This window comes from Rhinolophus sinicus, chromosome 1, assembly GCF_057876585.1.
Source record: "Rhinolophus sinicus isolate RSI-liver-muscle chromosome 1, RSI-T2T, whole genome shotgun sequence".
Lineage (NCBI taxonomy): Eukaryota > Metazoa > Chordata > Mammalia > Chiroptera > Rhinolophidae > Rhinolophus > Rhinolophus sinicus.
This window is the reverse complement of record NC_142501.1, coordinates 10651909-10674905: the sequence shown is the minus strand read 5'-3', so window position 1 is coordinate 10674905 and position 22997 is coordinate 10651909. Positions and strand designations below refer to the sequence as shown.

General features: G+C 51.0%; 1 protein-coding gene across 1 annotated transcript; it reads left to right on the top strand.

The window, feature by feature from the left end:
* The first annotated feature begins 11167 nt into the window (after window positions 1-11167).
* On the top strand, window positions 11168-22340 carry MAFF (MAF bZIP transcription factor F). The gene is made up of 3 exons (XM_019753027.3): window positions 11168-11380; window positions 19900-19957; window positions 20543-22340. The coding sequence occupies exons 2-3, from the start codon at window positions 19922-19924 to the stop codon at window positions 20993-20995; spliced, it is 489 nt and encodes a 162-aa protein (XP_019608586.2). The 5' UTR covers window positions 11168-11380; window positions 19900-19921; the 3' UTR covers window positions 20996-22340.
* Window positions 22341-22997: the final 657 nt, after the last annotated feature.

Genomic DNA, 22997 nt, shown 5'->3' with positions numbered 1-22997 from the left:
TGCGCGAACAAGGTGGGGACGGGCTCCTCCTTGTTTTATAACTGCCCAATGGGGCTATGGGCTGTAGCCAATCTTCGCCGGCGGAGCGCGGCCATGTCTGTGCGGGGCGGCAGGTCCACGTGATGGCTCGTTGGCAGACATGTTGATGAGGGGCAGGACTCTCCCCACCTTCTCCACCCTCTGCCTCCTTAAAAAGTGGGAGGCCTGATGTCTGAACCTACTGTTAATGACTGCTCGTAAACATAAAGCTAAAACCAACAAGACGTAGGACAGAACGGAGGAATCTGCTTTAATTTGTCGGGTACCCTCGAGCTAGGGTTGACAGATTTAGCAAATAAAAACTCGGGATTCCCAGTTAAATTTGAATTTCAGCTAAGCGACCAACAATTTTTTTGTATAAGTAAAAAATACTAAGCATAGTTATGCTAAAAAATTACTAGTTATCAGGCATCCCAACCCCAAGCCAATCTAAGGAGCTCTCTTAGCACTTTTAGTAGAAACTTGGGAAAATGACTTGGTCTCTGAATTTGTCTGAGAGGTGAGGGCAGTAATACCTGGCAGGGTTATAGTGCCAACTAGAGAAATTAGTCGCAGTGCCTACACATAGTGGGATTTCAATAAATGGTGGTTGTTACGGTTAGTACTGTGGGGAATGAGGTGGGCTGAAAACAAGCAAGGAGACTGGGTTTTAGTCACTGATCTGCTTCTGACTGAGCAGATCATGTCTCCTCTCCAGCCCACCGGGCTTGGTTGGACAACTTTTATTCCCCAACCCTTGGTCTAGGTGAATTCTCCAAACAGCTCTGTGTGTGTGTGTGTGTGTGTGTGTGTGTGTGTGTGTGTGTGTGTGAAGTGTAGTTGCTGTTGTCATTTCCGTGAAAAGGGAGTTGTGTCCTCAGCCTGTCCAAAGATACTAGTGCCCAGACTGGGGGCAGCCAATGCAACTGGAACAAGGCTTAGTTCAGAATCTAGACAGGTTAATAGACTCACCATAGTAACTAATATTTGTACACAGCTTTACCAGTTTAACAAAGTAACTGGACTTAACATCATTGTTGGGTTGAGTTACTCTTGTCAGCATTTAACAGATGTTGACATAAGAAAAGTCCAAACCTTTAGATAAATTTTATGAGTTTATTTGAGCCAAATGGATGACATATGCTGGGGAGCAAGATCTCAAATGCTCCTGAGAATAACAGTTTTGCAGTTTTTTTTAATGCATTTGAAATGAAGGAGGGGCCATAAAGATTAGAGAAAGCAAGGTGGGGATTGGATTACAGGTTAAAAAGATTATGTGCTCTCTTGAGGTCAATATCCCTTATGAGGGGTTACTTCTTATATTTCAAAGGTGTGTTAACCTAGATGCTCAAGAACAATGGACAGGGCTGTCTTAAAACCATTCTTTAATGAAGTTATAGGTGTGACTACCCACCATGACCTGTCCAGTTAGAAATTTGTGATCTGACCGCCCTGTGAAGCTCCTTTCAATAGAACTCCTTTTTTTCATCCACACAAGTGGGGAAACAGTTTCCTTAAACGGATTAAAAATTTGCTCAAGAGTTTCAGCTTGAAGTTGAAAGAATGGGATGAAGACTCAGAATTCTCAATGAAAATATCTTACCCTCCACACCCAAAACAAGTGAAGTTAGGGTGATGGTTATCAGGGAGCTTGAAAAAGGCCAGTCATTCCACCCACTCCCAAGCAATCAGACCCAAGAAAATGTGTAGGTTCAACAGGATGCGTCCCATTCTTCACCAAACACCCACCTTTGGTTTCAAGGTCGGTCTGCAAGGCAAGTTTGTCAACAGACACACAACTGAATCTGAAATGCAGAAAAGGCCAAGGGATGCTGATCAATCTTTAGACACACTCAAAGATCCATGGAAGAAATTAACTAAATAGAATCTCAGGACCTAATGAAGTTGAGTGCCCCTCCCCTAGGTATTTCTGGTGAAAACTGTTAAACGAGTAGATAAAGCAAGAGATGAAGTATATAGGATTGTTAGGTCATTGAGTGGGCAAGCAATGGACAGGGAGGGGCGAGTAAGCACAAGGGAATACATTCTGTTGGGTTTCTACTGGATTTTGCATTGGAGCAGTTCAAGTCCAAGCTTCTCTTGAGGGGTTATGGTAGGCGCTGCAGCTACAGATATCCTGGAGCAAGCTGTCTGCTTCTAAAAGCTCACGGTCCAGAGGGTCAGGCTAGATCAAGTCCCCTCCTTCAAGGGGTTAGATGGAAATTTAGCTGACATGGTACCAGTGCAATTTTACACTCTTGTTTGATCCTCACGAGAACCCTAAGAAGTAGTACTATTATCCCCACTTTATAGATAGAGGAAGAAACCAAGATTCTGCAAGGGGGAAATGATCCCCGGAATCACATGTCAGTAAGAGGCAGAACCAGAATCAGGACCTGTCTTATCTTTTCTTTCCATAAACTATAGATGTTTGGCAATGTTCTTGGCACTGATGAAACCACAGCAAACAAAATAAATAAAAGTCCCCACCCTCGTAGTGCTCATAGTCTAATGGGAAAGGCAGGCAATAAACAAGACAGAGAAGTCCAACACAGTGTGTTTTGCTAAAGTGTGGGGGTGAAATGTCATGATTTTCGCATCTTTCTTTCAAAAAAACCTTGAGTGTCGAGTCTGGGCTTGTGTATATGATCACCATGACACTAGTCCTTCCATTTTCTGCGTGTTTGCCCATTATTATAATTAAAAAGTTAAGAAAAATAGAGCGTGCTAGATACATGCTATGGAGAAAGAGCAGCGAGGAGAGGTAGGGGAGGGTTGCTGTTTTAAACAGAGTGGCCAGGGAAGGTCTCACTGAGAAGGGAGACATTTAATTAAGACCTGAGATTGGTGAGGGAGCAAACTGTGTGATAACCCAGGAAAGAGGGTTCCAGATAGAGGGAACAGCCTGAGCAAAGGCCCTGGGGCAGAAGTCTGTCTTGCTTGTTTAGAGCAAAACACAGAGGCTAGTGTTGCTGGAGTAGAGTGAGACAGTGGACGCGTAGTAGGCAATGAGGCTGAAGGACTATCAGGGCCTGTAGGACATTGTGGACCAATTTAAAACTTTGGCTTTCACTCTGAGGGAAATGGGGAGCCACAGAGGTTTTTGAGCAGAGAAGGGACCTGATCAGACTTACATTTTACCAGATCTATTACAGAATAGACTGTAAGGGCAAGACAGAGGCTGGGAGATCAGTGAGAAGGCGATTGCAGAGACAATGAATGGTATGACCACCGTGTCATTTAATCAACACGACGGTAGGAGCAGTCCAGATAGGGTTTGTGTTGTGCTAAACTGTGTAAGGTATAGAGCACATTGTGAGAAGGCATTGCTGAACTCTGTCCTGTAGGAAGCTTTCTGACATGACTCTTGAGCAGGGGTGGGCAAACTATCCTGCCTGCCACCTGTTCTTGTAAACAAAGTTTTATTGGCACACAGCCACACCATTTATTTACATATGTCTATACTTGCTACAATGGCAGAGTTTAGTAATCGTGATAGAAACCATATGGTCCACAAAGGCCTGAAATATTTCTATCTGGCCCTTTACAGAAAAAAAATAAATAAATTACCAACCCCTACCCCTGTTCTTAAGTTAGGCTTCAAAGATTGAATAGAAGGTTGCCAGCTGGAGTAGGAAAGTAAGAACATTCCAGGTGGAAAGAACTATATGGAAAAAGGTCAACATCATGAGATGGTGTGGGTTGTCTGGAGAACTGCAAGAGGCTGAACATTGCGGGAACCTGCTGTGTGAGCAGGTGAGCAGGCAGGTGAGACGCAGAGGCCCAGCATGGCAGGGGGAGCCCCGGAAGGGTTACAAGCAGGAAAATGACGTGTAAAAAACCCCTCTGCTGCTGTGGCAGGGGTCACTGAAGGGCACAGAGGTCACGAGGCAGCTATATAATGATTCCACTAATTCTGTGGCTTCTGACCTGACGAGGGGACCACTGGGTCTTGTGCCCTCCTCAGAAAGGAAATGAGTGCAGGTGACCTTGAGCGGGGAGGCAGCAGCCACATGTTCCTATCCTAAGGGGGAAAGCCAGTACTGACCAGCAAAGGCAGGATTTCCCCAGCTCCAGGGCTCACAGGACAAACTGTGGCCTGAGGAGAGGCTGGTTCTCAGGGCAGGAGACCAGGTGGCTTTGCTAGAAGCTGACCTGAACCTCAGTCCCGAAGGATGGTGAGGGTTTGGAGAGGCCAAGTGGAGGGCATTTCAAGGACACGCACCAGTGATCACGACGAGTCTGGCCTCTCAGGAGGGGAGTCCAGTGTGGGGCTCTTGAGGGTCAGAGTGTGCAATGCCTTGTCCCTTTCTTCTTTCTCCTGGACTTTTCATCCTCACTTCAGTTTCTAAATGCCCACTATGGGCATGGCCTTGGTCTTGACGGTATGGGGACACGAAAGATATCTCTATTCCTGTCCTTGGAGTTTCCAGTTCAATACAAACTTGCCTCAAACACACAGGTAATTGCTTGTTGTGAAAAAGCCTGGAGATACAAGGCAGATATGGTTTTCCTGAAGAAACCATGAAATGACAGTGATCACGTTCCAGACCCTATGAGGCAGGCTAGGCTAAGGAATCTTGTAGTAACAACCAACCCCGCGATCTCGTTGGCTTAACACAAGTTAATGTCTTTGTTCACACTATCTGTCCAAAGTGGGGAGGGGGGAGGGTTCTGTTTCTTGGCGTCACTCAGGAACCCAGGCTGAGGGGGCTCCTCCTCCACTCAGGAGCTTGTGGCAGGGGGTCAGCACGGATGAGTCAGACTCCAGCTCTTAAAGGTACAGACACAGGGAAATGGAAAATGCAGTCCTACCGTGTGGCCTGGAGGACAGGAACCAGAATAGTTGTGAATATAAATGACTTCTACGTTGATTAACAAGGCAACAAGGCTGTTTTGTTTGTGATGACAGAAACCTCCACGCTTCATCAACTACAAATCATATTCCCAGTCAGTCTTCAGCATAAAAGTTTCTAAAACGTACAAGGCATGCCAATTAAGTTCACGAACTCATCCTAGAAAAAGTGCTACATGCCTCATTCCTGAATATCACTACGGTCAACTTTGAAATACTCCCCTTGGGAAGCTATGCACTGATGCCAGCGCCGAGTCCACCCTTCAAAGCAATTTTAGAACTCTTTTACTGAAATGGCCATCAGAGCTGTCATTGTATTACTGTCGATGTCCTGAATGTCATTAAAATGTCTTCCTTTCAATATTTCCTTTACCTTTGGGTAAAGAAAGAAGTCATTGGGGGCCAGATCAGGTGAGTAGGGAGGGTGTTCTGATACAGTTATTTGTTTACTGGCTAAAAACTCCCTCACAGGCAGTGCCGTGTGAGCTGGTGCATTGTCGTGATGCAAGAGCCGTGAGTTGTTGGAGAAAAGTTCAGGTCATCTAACTTTTTCACGCAGCATATTCAGCACTTCCAAATACTAAACTTGGTTAACTGTTTGTCCAGTTGGTACAAATTCATAATAAATAATCCCTCTGACATCAAAAAAGGTTACAACATTGTTGCAATAAGTTCGCAAACTTAATTGTCAGACTTCGTATATAAATTAATTCAATATGGCAATGCAACCATATTTTTAGAGATTCCCGGAAGGGGGAACTGAATAGGAGGGGCAGGGTTCTATCGGATCAAGAAGACAGAGATTAGGAGGGCTGTTAGCTCAGTTGGTTAGAGCCCGGTGCTCGTAACAACAAGGTCGCCAGTTTGATCCCCACATGGGCCACTGTGAGCTGCGCCCTCCACAACTGGATTGAAACAACAGCTTGACTTGGAGCTGATGGGTCCTGGATAAACACACTTAAAATAAACAAACAAACAAATAAATACGTTAAAAAGGAAGAAAAAAGAGATTAGAGTGAGTAAGGACTCTCTTGATTGTGAAGTGACAGAAATCCAACCCAAATTAGCATAAATGACTGGTAAGTCATCAGAGAATCTCCCAGAATCCAATGAAAAGATGACCAGCTAAATGCCAGCTAAATGCTAGAGGGCCCGCAGGCCCTCCGTGGCCTCTGCCTTTCAGTATATCCATCTCATTCTCTTCTCTGGCTTCTTCTGCCCAGGAATGAGAAATGCAGCCCCCCACACTACCCACAGCTTTCACTGTCCGAAATGGACTGGCCTTCTTCCCCTAGTTCCTGGAAAGGACTCTAATTGGGCCATCTTGGGTTGTGTACCCACTCAATTACACAGTCAGCTCTGGCTAGGAGTCGGGAGCTATGGCACCATCAGCTCCTGTAGCCCCCACCATAGCTGGGAATAGGCAGAGTTATCAGAAGGGAGAGAGCACAACCCTTGAATCAGACTAGCCTGTGTTCAAGTCCGCCTCTGCCAGAGACTAGCTGTGTGATATTGGGCAAGTTCCTTACCTCTCAGAGTCTCGATTTCCTCCCCTGCAACATGGCGATGATAATGCCTACTCCTAAAATAGTGGGAGAGGATTAAGAGCCATCTGACACACCACACCCAGCAATGAGGGGTGCTCCTTGGGTAGCTGGTGAACCCCCAAATTGGTCTGCTCCTTCAGCTTCACAATCTGGCTGATCATATGTGCACCACCACTCAGCAGAAAGGGCTTTGTGAGAAGGAAAGGTTGAGTTATAAAGACACTGAAATGTGATCAAAGGACAATTTTTTTTTTTTGATAGTTGGTTTATTTAGCAGTGGAGAAAAGAACCAGGAAAATATATAGGATGCAAACAGGTCTTAGGCCCTTAGCACAGTGCCTGGCACACAGGAAGTGCCCCATAAACACAGTAATATTAATAACTATGTAGTAATAGCAATAAGCAGTAATAAGAAACTGGTAGGAGGTATGCGATGGTTGGAAGCGCCCAGAACAAGGTAAGGTGCCAGAAGGTGCTGAAAGAGATCCTTCTGACATCACTCCCAGCCAGCAGAGGGATCCATGGGAAATGTAGGACCTGGCCCAGCTGATGGAGGGCTGTCCTGCTGAGGTGGGCAGGGAAGGCCCAAGCCTGGGGACAGGGGACAGGACCTCATGAGGGCCCAGAAATCAAATCTCAGGGCAGGAAGGACCTCCATGGAACACCCAATGGGAAAATCTTAAAGCCAACCCTGGTCTCCTCTACCACAGCCCAGCTTCTAGCTGTCTTACAGTGGGGAACACACTGCAGAGTCAACCTTCATTTAAAGAAAGTTTACTGTGGTTTGAGGTTGTTTAAAAACCACTGACCTAATCCTACACTCTCACTGGCAGGTAACTGAAGCCAAAGTGAGGAAAGCCCGATAATGGGGTCAGCCAGGGTATGATCTGAGCTGCAGATCCGGGGCTCGGGTTAAGCTTGTCACTGTTACTGAGCACCTACTATGGGGCAAGGCACCTACTGTGGACCAGGGTCCCACAGGGACGTGCTTGGGTGCTGTCTGGTGATTTGGACTCCCGGGCAGGTGAACAGGGACTAGCTGGGCCAGTTAGAGTTCTGCTGGCAAAGAGCAGCTCCATCCCAGAAACTGGCAACAAGGCCCCTCTCTGTGGCAGGAGGTGGGGTCTCTCCAGGATGAGGTCATCACTGGCTTTGTGTCACTCATCAGGGAAGAAGCAGATTTCTCAGAGGGAGTGTCCCAGGGGACTCCAGCGGACACTCTCTCTCTCTAACCCAATATTTATTGCTCTTTTATTTCATACTAGGCACTGTGCCAAATGCTTATAAGTGGGAACATGTTAAATTGTTTCACAATTCACTAAGCAGGCACTGTTAGTACATGAAGAATAGCCCCTTCTACAAAGGAGAAGACTGAGGCAGGGAGAGGTGAAGACAGTCAGCTGGTAAGGGGTGAGGCCAGGATTTGAGCCCACAGGCGAACTGGAGAGCCCCTACTTTGGAGGAAAAAAAAAAACAACTTTTTTATTTAAAACAAATTTTTAGGAATAATAGAGAATTTCTGTATTGTATTCTTCCAGATTCCCCAATTGTTAATATTTCATCGCATTTTCCTTATAATCCTCTATCTGTCTGTCTGTTCATCTGTCCATCCACTCATCTATCTATCTTGCTCTGAACCATTTGAGAGTAAATTGAAGACACGATGACCCTTTACCTCTAAACTCTCCGGTGTGTATTTCCTAAAATCAAGGACATTGTCTTACATGACCTCAGGACAATGACCAAAGTCAGGAAATTAACATTGATACAATACTATAATCTACAACATTTATTTGAATTTTACCAATTATCTTAATAATGTCCTTATAGCCAAAGGAAATCCTGAGTTACACATTGCAATTAGTCATCATGTCTCCTTAGACTGCTTTAATCTGGAATAGTTCTCCGGTCTTTCTTTGTCTTTCATGATCTTGCCTTTTTTTTTTCAGCATCCAGTCCAATAATTTTGTAAAACTTCTTTCAATTTAAATTTGTCTGATGTTTCCTCACACTTAGATTCATTGTACGAATTTTTGGCAGGAATACCAACAGGAGTGATGCTGTGTCCTCAGGGCATCATTCAGGAGAAACTCAGGTCAATTTGTCCCTGATATTAACTTTGATCACTTAGTGACAGTGGTATCTTAACAGGTTTCTCCATTGCAGAGTTATCTTTCCATTTGAATTAATAATTGTCTGCCGGGCAATACTTCGAAACTACCATATGGAAACATGTTTCTCATAAAACTTTCTTATCCCTTGATAATTCTCATTGGAATCCATTATTACTATGGTGATTACCTAACGGTCATTTTCTAACTCTATCATTCCTTCTACTGGAAGGAGGAGCTTTCCCTTCTCCTCATTCATTCATTCAATCATTCATTCATTTATACTTGTATGGACTCACGGTTTCTTCTCTTATTCAATAAGTTATAATCCATAATTATTGTTATTTCTTTTGATGCTCAAATTGTCCCAGATTTGTCCAGTAAACCCCCTTCAAGAGAGAGCTCCCACTTTTAAATATGACATTGCACCATGTTCCTTAACCTTGACCAAAAATGGAGCCACATCTGTGGGATAAACAGTCCCCATTGGGTGGGTACTGAAGCACTGACCCCCTAATGCAGGCAGGCTGGGGGTGGGAATAAAAGATCTAGGCAGCATGGTGTCCAGGGGTGTTGTACAGTCCAACTAGTGGGGATTAGTTCACTAGTTGAGCACCTGCTATGGCCTCAGCCCTTGAGAAGCTCATAGAAAATGGAGACCAACAATCACAATTGTACAATTTCTAAAATCCAGAACTTTTGTACCCAAATAGGTAACATGAGTTGTTCTCGTAGATATGTAAATGTAGTGCAAGTGGACAATTTGGGGGATGGGAGTGGGGAGGGGTTGTTTGAGTGCCAGACAAAGCTGCCTCATCATTTGGTCACTTGAGAAGCTAGTGGGCCAATTTGCATATGAAACCCAAGGCCTTTGCGAGATAAGAGATAGATGTCACAATCCCAGTTGGACCAAGGCTCAGAGGCAGGAAAGCATAACAAGGACTCTGAAATCAAATTATATTATATCAAGGGAATGGGGAGCCTTGCTGGTACCCAGTGTTCCACACAAAGACCTCCTAGCTGGGGAGTTCCTATGCCTTCGTCAATAAAATAAAGTAGATGCTCTGATGTCAGCTTCACAGAATAGATGGCTCCTGGAGTGACGACAGACATTTCAGGCACTGGGACCAACATGAGCAAAGGAAAGGGAGAATAAACAGCAGTACTCCCCATTTGGCCCTCAAAGCTGCCTCTTCTGGGTAGGGCTCCAGACATTGAACACATCCCTCAATTTATGCTGGGCCCTACCCAGTGGGGCATAGCCCCAAACATCTGGACCAGGAATCAGTCAGACCTAAATTTAAATTCCAGCTCTTGTACTTCCTAGCTGTGTGACTTTGGAAAGTCATTTTACCTCTCTGAACCTCCACTCATTTATTTCCTCAACATGTTCGCACAGAGGGATTACTCTGTGCCGAGCATGGTTGTAGGCACAGGACATCCGTGGTGAGCAAGACAGACAAGGTTCTACCCTCATGAATCTTACATCTGGTTGGGAAAGACAGACAGTAAATAGTAAGCAAATATATAAACAAGATACCCTATGGAGATATTAAGGTTATAGAAAAACAAACTTTAGAGTTGGGGGTTCCTTTAGCCAGGGAGGTCAGGCAAAGACTCTCTGAGGCAGAGACAGCTGAGCGGACCTGAAAAATGGGAAAGAGCCCAGCAGTAAACAGAAAAGGAAATAGCAGGTGCAAAGGACCTGTGGCAGGTATGAGCTTGCTGTGTGTGTAAGAAGGGCAGTGTGGCTGCAGGGTAGTGGGTGAGGGCAGAATGACAGACGAGGCTGGAAAGTTAGCTAGGGGCCAGATGGCTTAGGGCCCTGGAGGCCAAAGGCAGGAATATAGTTTATATTCTAAATGCACAGGGAAGCCAGTGAGGGTGTTAAGCCAGAGAGAGGGTGGGAGTGTGTGAAACAATCTGACCTTAGCTTTGACAGAACACTGTCTGGTGTGGAAAGAAAACTCTGAGGGGCAAAGTGGGGAAACTATCAGACGGCTGCTGCCATCGTCCAGGTTCCTGCCATAGTGCCTGGATCCGATGGTAGGGTTAGGGGTTGGGAGAGGTGATCAGATGCAGGGTAGTGTTGGAGGTAGATACATGATGTGGGGAGGAAGAGAGAAAGACAGATGGGGCCAGGCGCCTAGGATCGGGCTTGAACTGCTGAGATGGGAAAAGCTGGGGGGTATGACCAGGAGGTGGATTTTGGCTGTGTAGTGTTTGTAGTCCTCATATGGCACCCACGTAGAACTCAAGACAAGTGTTGTGCTCTGGAAATACAAATTTGTGGCTCATGGGCATATAGATGGCATTTAAAATCACGGGACTGGATGAGATCATCAAGGCAGAAGGTGTAGGTCGAAAGGAGAAGAGGCTCGGGACTGTCGACTGTAAAATGAGCCAAATGACACCTCCACCCACGCGGCTCTCGCAAGGTGTCACGTGAACGCATCCAGCCCGCGCTGTAATAGAGGTTGAGAACTCCGGGGCGGGGCGTGAGCGGGGCGGGGCGGGGCAGGGGCGGGGCTCAGGGGCCCAGAGGCCGCTCCCGGGCCGAGGGGCTGCCGGGGAGGTGACGTCACCGCATGACTGGGTTTTTATGAATGAAAGGAATCCTGTGAGTGAGTAATTCCGGGAAGCTCGCCTTACAACTCTGAGCGGCCCACCGCGCCGCCCGCCCCACAACAAAACTCGGTGCGTCGCTCCCAGGAGCCTGGCTCCGAGCGACCCGCGGTCGGGACCAGAGGGGAGACGGACCCGGGCGCCAGCCAGGACAGTAGCCCGCACAACAGCGGGACTCGATCGTGCCAGGGGCGCCAGGCGAAGCGGGCCGAGAGGCGGGTGAGGTACGCGGGTCCGGGACGGGGCCAGGCGCGCGGGGCCCCGAGACAGCAGAGTCTCCGCGCCCCGGGAACGTGCTTGAGGCGGGGCGCCGGGGCCCACTTAGTCGGTGCTCCACTGTACCGATTGCCCAGGGGGCTGGCGTGTTGTGGGGGAAGGTGGGGACAGAGGTCGGGGAGACCGATACGGGACGGAAGCAAGCTTGCTGGGGGGGGGCAGGAGTGATGGGCCCCTTCTGGGGGTATCGGGTGGGCGGCGGCGAAGCAGAGCAGGAAGGGGCAGTGCGGGCTAGCGAGCGTCAGCGTTCGCCGAGGCGGGGCTGGGGGGGCGGTGTGTGCAAGTACGTGACTCGGTGAGAACAGTCCCTGGACCGGTGCCCGTGAGCCGGGCGTGCGCGGTTTGTTTACGTCCGAGGGCGGGCGTGCGTGTGTTCCCTGGCCTGCGTCCTGAGTATCCTGCCTGGTGCGTGCGTGTGCAGTGTACCGTGGAGAGAGTGCGTGTGTGTGCGTGTGTGTCTACCCGCCCGCCCGCTCACTGGCGGGTGAGGACCCTGGGGCTTGTGTTCCAGCGGTGCATACCTTGGAGAGAGTGTACCCCCATGAATAAACGCAGAATAGGGACCCAAGCTGGGGAAGCGGTCCCGTTCGTGGTCACACAGGGTCCGGGAATTCTCGCCTGGGCTGTCCCCTTTCCACCAGCCGGCGGCGGCCGGGTCCCTGTTCTCTCCGGAGTTTCCCAGGGCCTCGGCCATGTGACCTGTGACCGCGGTGTTTGTCCCCCGCCCAGAACCGGCGCCTGCAGCCCCGGGGTGGGGTGAAGTATATTAAAGACCCGGCCTGGCTGGGCTGGTGGTGAGGCGAGGAGCCCACCCCTCTCCCCAGCGCCTGGTGGGCTGGCACCCAGGTCCTTGTCCCAGGTTTTCCTGGCTGCCTGGAGAAGGCAGACCCTGGGACTCTCCTTCATCCCCAGGGTCTACCGTCCCCTCAGTCTCAGAAGAAACAGGAAGAACCAGAAAACCCATGGCAAAGTGAGGTAGAAAGGAATCCCAGGCTTCCTCTATTTGGTGGCTACTCTGGCTGGTCTGGGTTCTGGAACTTGTACCTGCTGGGTCTGGGAGGATGGGCGGAGCTGGTTTCTGTCCTGCTGGTGGTTTCAACTACAGGTGGGACTAGTCACACATACCTATTGATAGCCGGACCTGAGCTACTAATTGAGGGCCTGGGCCAGGCGGAGTTCCCAGAGTCCTCACTCTGGGCCAGGCCTGGTCAACCGGCAGTGGGACAGGTGGTCTTGGTACTCAAAGGGTTAATGTGCGAGTGGTGGGGGCCCAACCTAGTCCTACCCCTCTTTGTCAGCCCTGCAGAAAGCTTCCATGTAGCTCAGTAGTCTGAGGGACGGGCTGAGGGCTTGGGAGTCCTTGGTCCTATCCTGCCCTCCCCCTCTTCTTACCCCTAGGGCTACAGAATTATGGGGGGCAGGCAATTGAGCTTGCAATTGATCTTTCAGTTTTGAATCTTTGAGCCCTGGTGAGCTCTGCTACCACAGCAGGAACCTCAGTTTCCCCATATGTGGCAGCAACTAGGCAACATCCAGGTGGCAGAATGGGGGAGGTACAGCAGCCTCTACACAGAGCCTGTTTTCCAGGGGAACTGTGGCAGAGAAAGCAGAGCCAACACCCCCAGGCCGAGGCCAGGGATGTCCAGGAATGTGTGGGGTACAAGTACAGGAGATGGCCGCCAGGAGCACAGGAACCAGGCAGGCCCACCCTTATAGCTGGGCAGGAAACATCTCTGCGTTTCCTGAGGGTCGGGATGAGGGGAAGCGGCTGATTGACTCGCCGATGGAAAGCTAGCACTGAAAGGTTTAACCTCCCATTGGATCACCCCTGGGCCTTCACTCGGGCCTGGGACCCCACGTGGGCTCCCCTGGCTCCTGTGCCTTTCTCGGTTCTGATGCTTTTAGCCTGAACTGCTGTGGCGCCTGTCATGGGCCAGATGTTGGAGATGAGACAGTGAACAAACAAGATCCAGAGCCTGCCCTCTGGGAGCTTGCAGTCAATGAGAAGAGACAAAGTTGAAAGAACAGCTACCACACTAAAGTAAAACCACAGCTGAGATGGGTGGTATGAGGGGGGAGTTACTGTGGTTTGAAAGTATATAGAACAGACATACCTCACCTTATTGCGCTTCGCAGATATTGTGGATTTTTTACAAATGAAGGTTTGTGGCGACCTTGCGTCAGGCAAGTCTATCGGCGCTGTTTTTCCAACAGGCTCTGATGATGGTTAGCATTTTTAAGCAATAAAGTATTTTTTAATTATGGTGGGTACATTATTTTTTTTAGACATAATGTTACTGCACACTTAGACTTCAGTATAGTACAAACACAACTTTTATATGTATCGGGGAACCCAAAAATTCATGTGACTTGCTTTATTGAGATAGTCACTTTAATGCAGTGGTCTTGAACTGGACCCACAATATCTCAGGTATTCCTGTAACAAGGCAATCAAGGAAGGGTTCCCTGAGGAGGTGACCAGTGAGCCAGGTTGTCAGATCGAGTGATGATTGTGAAGCCCTTGAGGGCAGGGGCTGTGATTCATCTTTGGCCTTCAGAGCCTGGCACAGAGTAGGTGCTTCTTGGTGTTGGCTGATTGAATGAATGAATAAGTACTGGGTCCATGAGGATCCTGGGAGATAGTGGAGAGAGAACATGGTGGAGGCCTGAAGGCCCCACTTTGTAGGCCAGAAGGGAGGCTGGCATCGCAGGGTTTTGAAATGGGCTGAACGTAGGTTTGTAGGTTTGTGTCAGTAACGATCCTTCTGACAGCTTTTGGAGGAGGACAGATGGTGAGGTCAGAGGTGGAGGCAGACAAGACTAGAGAGACCAGTGAGGAGGTGGCTATGGTGATGGTTCAGCTGAAAGAGGCCGTGGTCCCTAGCTGTGCAAGTGGAATAGGGGAATGGTCAAGGCTGATAGTCTCTGAGTTCGAGTTCTCATGCCCCTGCCTCCAGGAAGCCTTCACTGATTTCCTTTCCCTTCCTCTAGGACCTGCACTGGTGGTCCTGGCACTCCATTGTGGGGCAGAATCGGACACCTAAATTCTAAGATTGTCAGTGCTAGCGGTACCTCGGGCTTGGTGGAGGTTTGGCATATTGGGAAACTGAGGCCCAGAGAGAGGGAGTGGCATACCTGATGTAACACAATGAGTGTGAGCAGGTGGCAGAACCAGGACTTGATCCCCAGGCTTCTGCTTGGGTTCTCCCAGCTTTGCTCCCCCTGCATCAGGGAGGAGGCTCCACCAATGCTGGCTGCCAAGACCCAGGAAAACACATTTTTTCCCTCTGTCCTCACAGAGGAAGCAAAATGGCTCAGCAGCCAGAGAGGAGGCCGTGCCAGTGGGTGGGCCGTCTGCAGGATGTCTCTGGAGTGGACTGGGGGGGCAGTTAGGGGGCTCTAGGAGAGCTTGTGGCTGCGGACTGGGCAAGGCAGCTGTCAATCCCCCAAGAGTCAGTTCATTCTTCATGCCTCCAAAAGACTGTTAGGAAGCTATAGAGCCTGGAGGTCGCTCTGCTGGCCTCAAAGGAAAGAAGCAGGGGTGTGTGGTGGGGAGAGTGTGCTGGCTGGCATTGAAGAAAAAGCCCTGAGCTGGGGGTCAGGACTCCTGGGTTCCAGCCCACCACTGCCACCGAACAGCTGTTCAGTTGTCTCAGTGACAACACGGAGGTCGGATCAGCTACTGTCTCAGGCCCAAGGTCTACCAGCCTGGCAGACGCAGCCTGGTGGGGGGCCCAGACCCTCGGCTTACAGCCGGGCAGCCCCTGGCCTAGGCTTGGAGGCTGAAAGCCAGAGGGTATCAGACAGTTCCCTCTTCTCGTCACTGCCTCTGTGATTGCCTCTGCTGGGCTAGGGCATTCCTGGGCAAACGTGGGTGCCTCAGCTGAGGTCCAGGATGCAGTTAAGGGAGCGGAGGCTAGAAAAGCGGGAGGAGGAAAGGAGCGAACAGGTTCAGAGCCTCCCTAGGGCCTGAAAGGACTTAGAATCACAGCCAGCCGAGTGGGTGGGACCTTCAGCCATTATATAGAACAGGGGTTAGCCAACAGCTTCCACCTCTCGGGCTTACTTTGGAGGACTGTGTTGAGAAGGATTCCGAGGTTGTATCCAAGCTCAGTGTAAAACAGTGCTGTGTTGAGAAAGATTTGGGGGCTGCGTCCAACCTCACTTAGGACAAAGTGTTGGGGTTGATTAGTGATGTGTGTGTTGAGTGGAGGGAAGGATGATGGTGACATAGGCCAACCATTTGCCATTTCTGACCTTGTCTAAGTCTCTTGTATTTTACACATTAATGTTATTATAATCGTTCCCACTTACAAATGAGGAAACCAAGGCCCAGAGAGGGAAAATGACTTGTCTGAGGGGCCAGGTCAGGCCTCTAATGTTCTGCATCAGCCATAGCACCGGTGCTCAGCACCCAGCACCCAACAGTCTTTCAGTTAACTCTGTAGGGAGAGGCGTCCCCTCTCCCATCAGATCTCTCTGTGTAGCCCAGACTGCCTGGGTATCACCTACGCTCCGAGCAGCTGGCAAGGGGGCCTGGCTATCTGTATGTCACTTGCATATTCCTAGCAGACCCAACACAAATCTTGGCACATCAGAGCTGGTGGCCTTGGGGACTGACAAGTCCAGCCTCCTCTTCACAGAGGTGGGGAAACACAGAGAGGGTACCCACAGAGAGCCAACATGCTGGGACCTGTGAAGTCCACACTGGGACGAGGCATGTGGCTCAGTGTGGCCTCAGTCCTGAGCTCCACTCTGTTAGCTCTGTGACCCTGGACTACTCTATTGACCTCTCTGGGCATTACTTCACAGGGTTGTTGGGAGAATCAGGATTCAGTCCTGGGGCCTTTACAGGGCTTCAGAATCCCTCCCGATTTGGGGGAAGGCAGTCACCTGACTTCAGACAAGAGATGCCCCTTTCTGGATCTTCCCCTCCCCTTGGGTAAAGTGAGAAGGTGGGGGTCTTTCCCGTGTGACCCTGGCAGGCCAGGAGATGCTGAGTGGATTGCTACAAGCCTGACCCCTCCTGGACAGACAGCTATTTTCATAAACCCCCCAGGTGCTCACTGACCTCTACCATTGGCTCCACCAAAACTCTGAGAGCAGGTATTTCCCACAAAGTGGGAAAGTGGAGACCCAGAGGGGTGGAGTGGCTTGCCCAAGGTCACACAGCCTGGAGCTAACAGAGATGGGGCTCAAACCTGGTCTTGACTCTTCATCCAGTGCTTCTTTCCTTGTTTCCCATGACCCACCTCGGGGCCAAGCATCGTGAGGACAGAACCCCTCCTGCTCCCTTCCCCTCCTCCTGGCGTCTGTGTACCAGCCCTGCCAAGCAGAGGCAAGGAGGCAGACGGAAAGCAGGGAGAATTGGAGAAGGGGCCAGGAGGTTTTTCTCTCTATGATATTCAGTGGGGCTTGGGCGTGGGTACGTGGTTCTGACACTGATAAGCTGGGTGACAGACAGTGTCAGAGGCTGCAGCCTCTCCGGTACCTGCTCCCTGCCAGGCCCCATGCCAGGCAGCCTCAGCACCCAGAGCTGACTCAGCCTGGTTCCTGACTGTGGACCTCCCTGTTTGGTGGGCAGATAAGGAAACAGACCATTACAGTGCAGTGGGGAAATGGTGGGGCGGGCGGTCCTAGGGCCTAACAAGTCCTAGGGGTCGGAGAGGGCTCTCTGGAGGAGGAGATGTCTATGCCCAGGGCAGAGGATGAGTAGGAGTCTGCCAGCTAAAGTAGGGAGAGAAGTGTCACAGGGTGTGGGGCGGCCCTGGAGGCAAGACAGCGTGGGATGAGAGGAAGTGAAAGAATTCCACGTGGCTGGAATGCGGAACAGAGTTGGGCAGTGGTGGGAAATGAGCCGGGGAGCCACACTGTCCCCAGGATAGTAGGGAGCCATGGAAGGTCTGCATGTGGGTGAAACATCCTCTGCGTGCTGTATGGAGATGAGCGGACATGATGGGACCTTCCTAGGGCTGTGTTGGGGGAAGGTGGCCATTTAAGAGGCTGGATTGAAGGGTAGGAGTGGTGAAGGTGGTATATGAGGGTCTCCAGGTGGTGTCTGTGAAAGGTTAGGGTCCTGACTTGGGACTTCCTGGGCCTCAGTTTCCCCTAGCTATACCACAAGAAGCAAGGGTGGCTCGGAAGAACTTCCCAGCAGAACAGAGGTGGGCAGTGGTGGGAAATGAGCCGGGGAGCCACACACTAGGCCTGGACTCTGTCCCCAGGATAGTAGGGAACCATGGAAGGTCTGCGTGTGCGTGGCTGCCTCTGTTAGAGATCTGTCAAAGTGCAGACTTCCCTTTCCTGTTCAGCTCCTTGCTTCCCTCTGGGGTGTCACACCCCCTAGCTGTGTGGGCTGGGAAAAGCCAGGGGGTTTCTGAGAAGCCCTGGACTCTCCCTACCTTGGCCTGAGTCACAAGGAGAATCCAGCAACCATTACTGGAGCTTCTAGTATATGCCAGGCACTGCGCAAAGCAGCGGGGCTGAGCAGTGGACAAGACAAGGTCTTTGCAGTCGTGAGCTGGCATTCTGGTGGAGACAGACACTAAACAAACAAGTGAAATATATGTGGGTAATAATAGTTATATGTAGTGAGAAGTGCTGTAGAGAAACGTGAGGTAGGAAAGGGAGACAGAATGTGAGAGTATCAAGGGTTGGGAATTCTAAAGTGAGTAAGAACATGGAATTTGAAGAGAGACCTGAAGGAAGTGAGGAAGCAAACTCTGTGGCTATCTAGGGGAAGAGGATGCCAGGCGGAGGGAACAGCCAGTGCAAAGGCCCTGGAGAGGAGCGTGTGTGTGTGTGTGTGTGTGTGTGTGTGTGTGTGTGTAACAGCGAGGGGGCAGGTGTGGCTGGAGCAGAGTGAGGGAAGGGAACGAAACAGGTGCTAAAGTCAGAGGGGCATTTGCTGAGGCCACATCATGTAGTGCCTTGTGGGCCGTTGTGATGACTTTGGCTATAATCCAAGTGAGATGGAAGCCATGGGAGGGTCATGAGAGGAGTAACATGATCTAACGCACACAGCCACCCTGTATCACCCATGGGGAAACTGAGGCACAGAGAGGTTAACTCGTGTGCCAGAATCCCACAGCTAGTGAGTGGGACAACCTCTGAAAGGCTTCAGTGTGTCTGGTGCCAAAGTCCATGCACTCTCCATTTCCCCACAGTGTCTCCGAGAGAGACTGGGGGCCTGCCAGAAGGGGTCAGAGGTCAGCCTCACAGATAGCTCAAGGAACCAGGGTCTGGACCCGGGTTCCACCCACTGCTTCACTCTATCAAACTGGGTATTGCTGGTGAGAACTGATGGGATGCTGTGTCTCAGACCACCCTCCTGCCCCGTTCTCCCTGGCTCCTCACCACCATCACGTCTCCATGGGGATTATCAGAGGAGGAAACAGCCTAAGAATGAATGGGGGAGAAGAGCAGAGAGGCTGTGGACAGAGGACGGCTGCTTTAAAAGTGGGCTTTGGGAGACAGTCCCTTTACTGGCCCAGAGCAATGATCATTGGCTCCTAGAATGTACCCTCCATGTCTCTCCAGTGCCCAGCACATATCTGGCAAATAGTAGATGTTCAATAAATGTTTGTCGAGTGAACATGGGGCTTTCAGGAGAAGCAGTGAGGGCCAATGGGCCCCTCATCAGTCTAGGTATAGCTGTTCTATCTGCTCAGGACAGTGCTGAATTTGCTCTAGGCAGCCCCCAGGTTGGGGACGCTTTTCCAAAACAAGGGCCTGGATGAAGGAGGTCTGGGCAGGGGGAAAGGAGAGGACTGGTTATATTGTATATTAATGGGGTGCTGGTTGGACCTTGTGAGAAGTCACTGACTAGTACACATGTGTTCTGTGTACTTTTCTCTATGTAGGTTGTCCTTTAATGAAAAATGTTTATTTTTTAATAAAATACACATGTGGGCACCATGTGGAAGAATGGCTGGGGAAGAGGGTCATTGATTTGGCGCATACTTAATGAGCACCTACTATGTGCCAGGCACTGATTTAGGCATATCGATGCAGTGGTAGGACAGGCAGGGCCTTGACCGTCATGGACTTACATTTTGGTGGAGGAGGGAGAGGTAGACCATAAACAAGTCATCAAACATAAAATAATTGCAGAAGAGGTGACTTATGAGGGTAAGTAAATGGGGTTCTGTGATGTGACACAAGGGGGTGTTTAGCGGGACAGTTAGACCTCTCTGAAGAGGTGGCATTGAACAAAGACCTAAATGATGAAGAGTCACTGCGGGGAAATAAAAGGGAAGAGAACAGCAAAGAGAACAGCAAGTGCAAAGGCCCTAAGGCTGAAATGAGCCATTCCAGGAGGCCACTGTGGCTGGACCACTGGGACCGCGGAAAGTGTATGAGATGAGCTCCAAGACAACAGGGCCTTGACTTTATATGCCAAGGTGGTGAGTTTGGATTTCATTATAAGTGGGGGAAAAAAGTGACCTTGGCCTCCTCTCTCTCCTAGGTCTAGGACACCTTCTGCAAACATGTCTGTGGATCCCTTATCCAGCAAAGCTCTGAAGGTGAGGAGGCAGCCCCTGTTGTCCCCCGTCTTTCCCCTCCCTCCCTGCCCAGGCTGAGCTTCCCATCCCAACTTCCCCTTCAGTACCTTGAATCCCCAAGAGCGGCTCAGCAGGCATCAGGCATCACGAGGCCACGGGAAGGGCTCCAGGCTGGGAACCAGGAGGCCTGCGCTATGGTCATAGGCTGTGTACCCGGTGGGCAGGTCACTTTCCTCTCTGGATCTGCTTCCCCATTAGGACATTGCCCAGTGGGTTGCAGGACTTCAAAGGTGCTTTCCTGGGTTTCTTAGGCCGAGTCCGGCCTCGTCGCTGGGTTAGAATTCGGGCTGAGCCCTGGGATGGCGCCTTGTGAGCTCAGATCCTGGTTTGGCCTGGTTTCCGCTTACGGATTCCTGCCCCACATCCGGGTCTTGGAGCAAGTCCATCCACCACCTCACTGATTATGGTGGTGAAGAGGGAGCATTAGGGGTGGAGGGTGAGCCATCCCCATCACCTGCTGAGTGCCAGGCCCAAGGCTCAGGGCCCACAGACAAGGATGCGACCCTGGGCCTCAGTTTCCCCATGCGTCCACTGTGCTGCCCGCAGATCAAGCGCGAGCTGAGTGAGAACACGCCGCACCTGTCGGACGAGGCCTTGATGGGGCTGTCTGTGCGCGAGCTGAACAGGCACCTGCGCGGGCTCTCCGCTGAGGAGGTGACGCGGCTCAAGCAGCGGCGCCGCACGCTCAAGAATCGCGGCTATGCGGCCAGCTGCCGCGTGAAGCGCGTGTGCCAGAAGGAGGAGCTGCAGAAGCAGAAGTCGGAGCTAGAGCGCGAGGTGGACAAGCTGGCGCGCGAGAACGCCGCCATGCGCTTGGAGCTCGACGCGCTGCGCGACAAGTGCGAGGCGCTGCAGGGCTTCGCGCGCTCGGTCGCCGCGGCCCGCGGGCCGGCGGCGCTCGTGGCGCCCGCCAGCGTCATCACCATCGTCAAGTCGGCCCCGAGCCCGAGCCCGGGTCCAGGCCCCGCCCCCGGCCCCGCCCCCGCCGCCTGCTCCTAGTGCCCGCCGCCACACGACCATGCCCCATTCTCAAAACTACGCCCCTCCGACCCCAGCTCCCTTCCCAAAGTGCCTAACCGCCACCTCTGTCCCCAGGTGCCATTTCTCTGCAGCCACCAACCCCAGTGGTGATCACACGTTCTCTCGCCAGAGCCTGTCTTCCTAGTGGGACCCCGAAACTGGGATCTAATGGCCCTGGGAAGGGTCAACATTGGTGAGAGGAGGTAGGGTGGGGTAGGGGTCTGGAGTCTCCCTTGGCTGAAAGTTCAGCCTTCTTAGATTGGATGGGATACAGAGTGGATTAGAGAAGAGCCATAGAGGACAAGACAGCCACCCCTCATTTTGTAAACTGCTTATACCAGTGGCCCCACCCCACCCGCCTGGGATTCAGGACTAAGTTTGGCCCGGATGTGTCTTGTGGGGCTGTCCAACTGGGAAGCTGATGCTCCCCCCTCTGATTTGTGCCTGAGGCGCCTGGCCTTCCAAAGCTGGGAGAGTTAGAAATTGCTTAGTGAAGCCCAGTTGGGGGAGGTGGTGGGGGGGCGCGGACAGGCCTCCAATGGATGGGTGAGACAGTGCCCAAGGCCACAGACCCTTAGTGGTTGAGTTGGAACTAAAAGCCACGTCTTCCCACTGCTGCCCTGAAATCCCAGGCATGGTGTCAGGGGGACAGTGGACAGGGACTGAAAAAGGGTGGAAGGGCCTCCCTGGCTTGGAAGATGGCTCTCTGTGAGTGGGGGGGGGGGGGGGGGGAGGCGAAGTAGAGGGAAAGAGAAGGTGATTCAGGTGGAAGAGAGGGAAGGAGCTGGCCAGCCAAAGAGAAAGGGGACCAAGGAAGCGACCACTGTGGCAGGTGGGGAGAAGACAGAGCCTGCAAATCCTGCAGACTCGGTAGGGGTCCTTAAAAGGGAAGGGTGCCTGCCACCTGTCCCCCTGTGACTGTCCACTGTGGGGTGGGGGCTGACCGCTGCCACTGATTGTCACCTGTTCTCCTGGGAAGCCCAGACCCACCTCTCCCTCCACACTGTATACAGCTGCCCTCCCCGCTGTTTATTTATTGCACGAATCTAAGTTATTCTCCCCGGCCAGAGCCCTAGCGCCCCCTCCCCGGGAAAAGTAGCTATGGCCCTGAGCTGGGCTTTATATTTTATATCTGCAAATAAATCACATTTTATCTTATATTTAGGGAAAGCCGGATGGCAATAACCATCAAAAAGTGTTTTATATAAAAATTGCCCGGCCCCCAGAATTTATTTATTTTCTGACTTACAGTAAGCGAGTTATCCTCCTTCTGTATTTTGTAGACTTTCTGAATAAAGTCAAGTTCTTTTTCCACCGTGAAGAAGTGTATGTCCTGAGCTGGTTTTTTTCGGGGGTGGGTGTGGGGGATCTGAATGAGACGCCTAAAATGGAGTTCTGTTTTCAACCCCAGGAAAGACCCTCTATTAGGTGGGAAGGTCAGATAAAGTAACTGCACCATCACTAGCTCTTGCTCAGGCTGGGGGTGGGGTGGAGGCACTAAAACATCTGTCCTTCCATCTGGGTGCCTGCAGCCAAGGATCCTCCCTGGGGAAGGCAAAGCCCGGAGGACAATGAAATGTAGGGTTAAATTTTCTGGGCAGCCCATCATCGAGTAAATAGTCCCTCTCAGAGAGGAAAATTCCCGGATTGAAGAGTAATCTCCAGCACTTTCACATTGAGGTCTGATTTTCTACAGCCAAGTAGAAAATACTTTCCTCATGGTCCGGAAGGCACAGGGAGGCGGGGAGAGAAGTGGCTTCCTCAGTCGCAGCCTGCAGGCCTGAAACGCGCCCATGTCCCATCGTAGGCCCCAAATGCACTGGAATCTGTCAGCTGGCCTTTCTGGGGCACCCTGAGGAGGCTGGAATGACAGTGCTGGTCTGGGAAGTAAGGGTTTGACTCCAGGTGTGCATTTTTTCTAGCTGTGTGACTGTTGATGACTTATTTAGCTTCTTGCAGCCTCAGTTTACCCATCTGTACA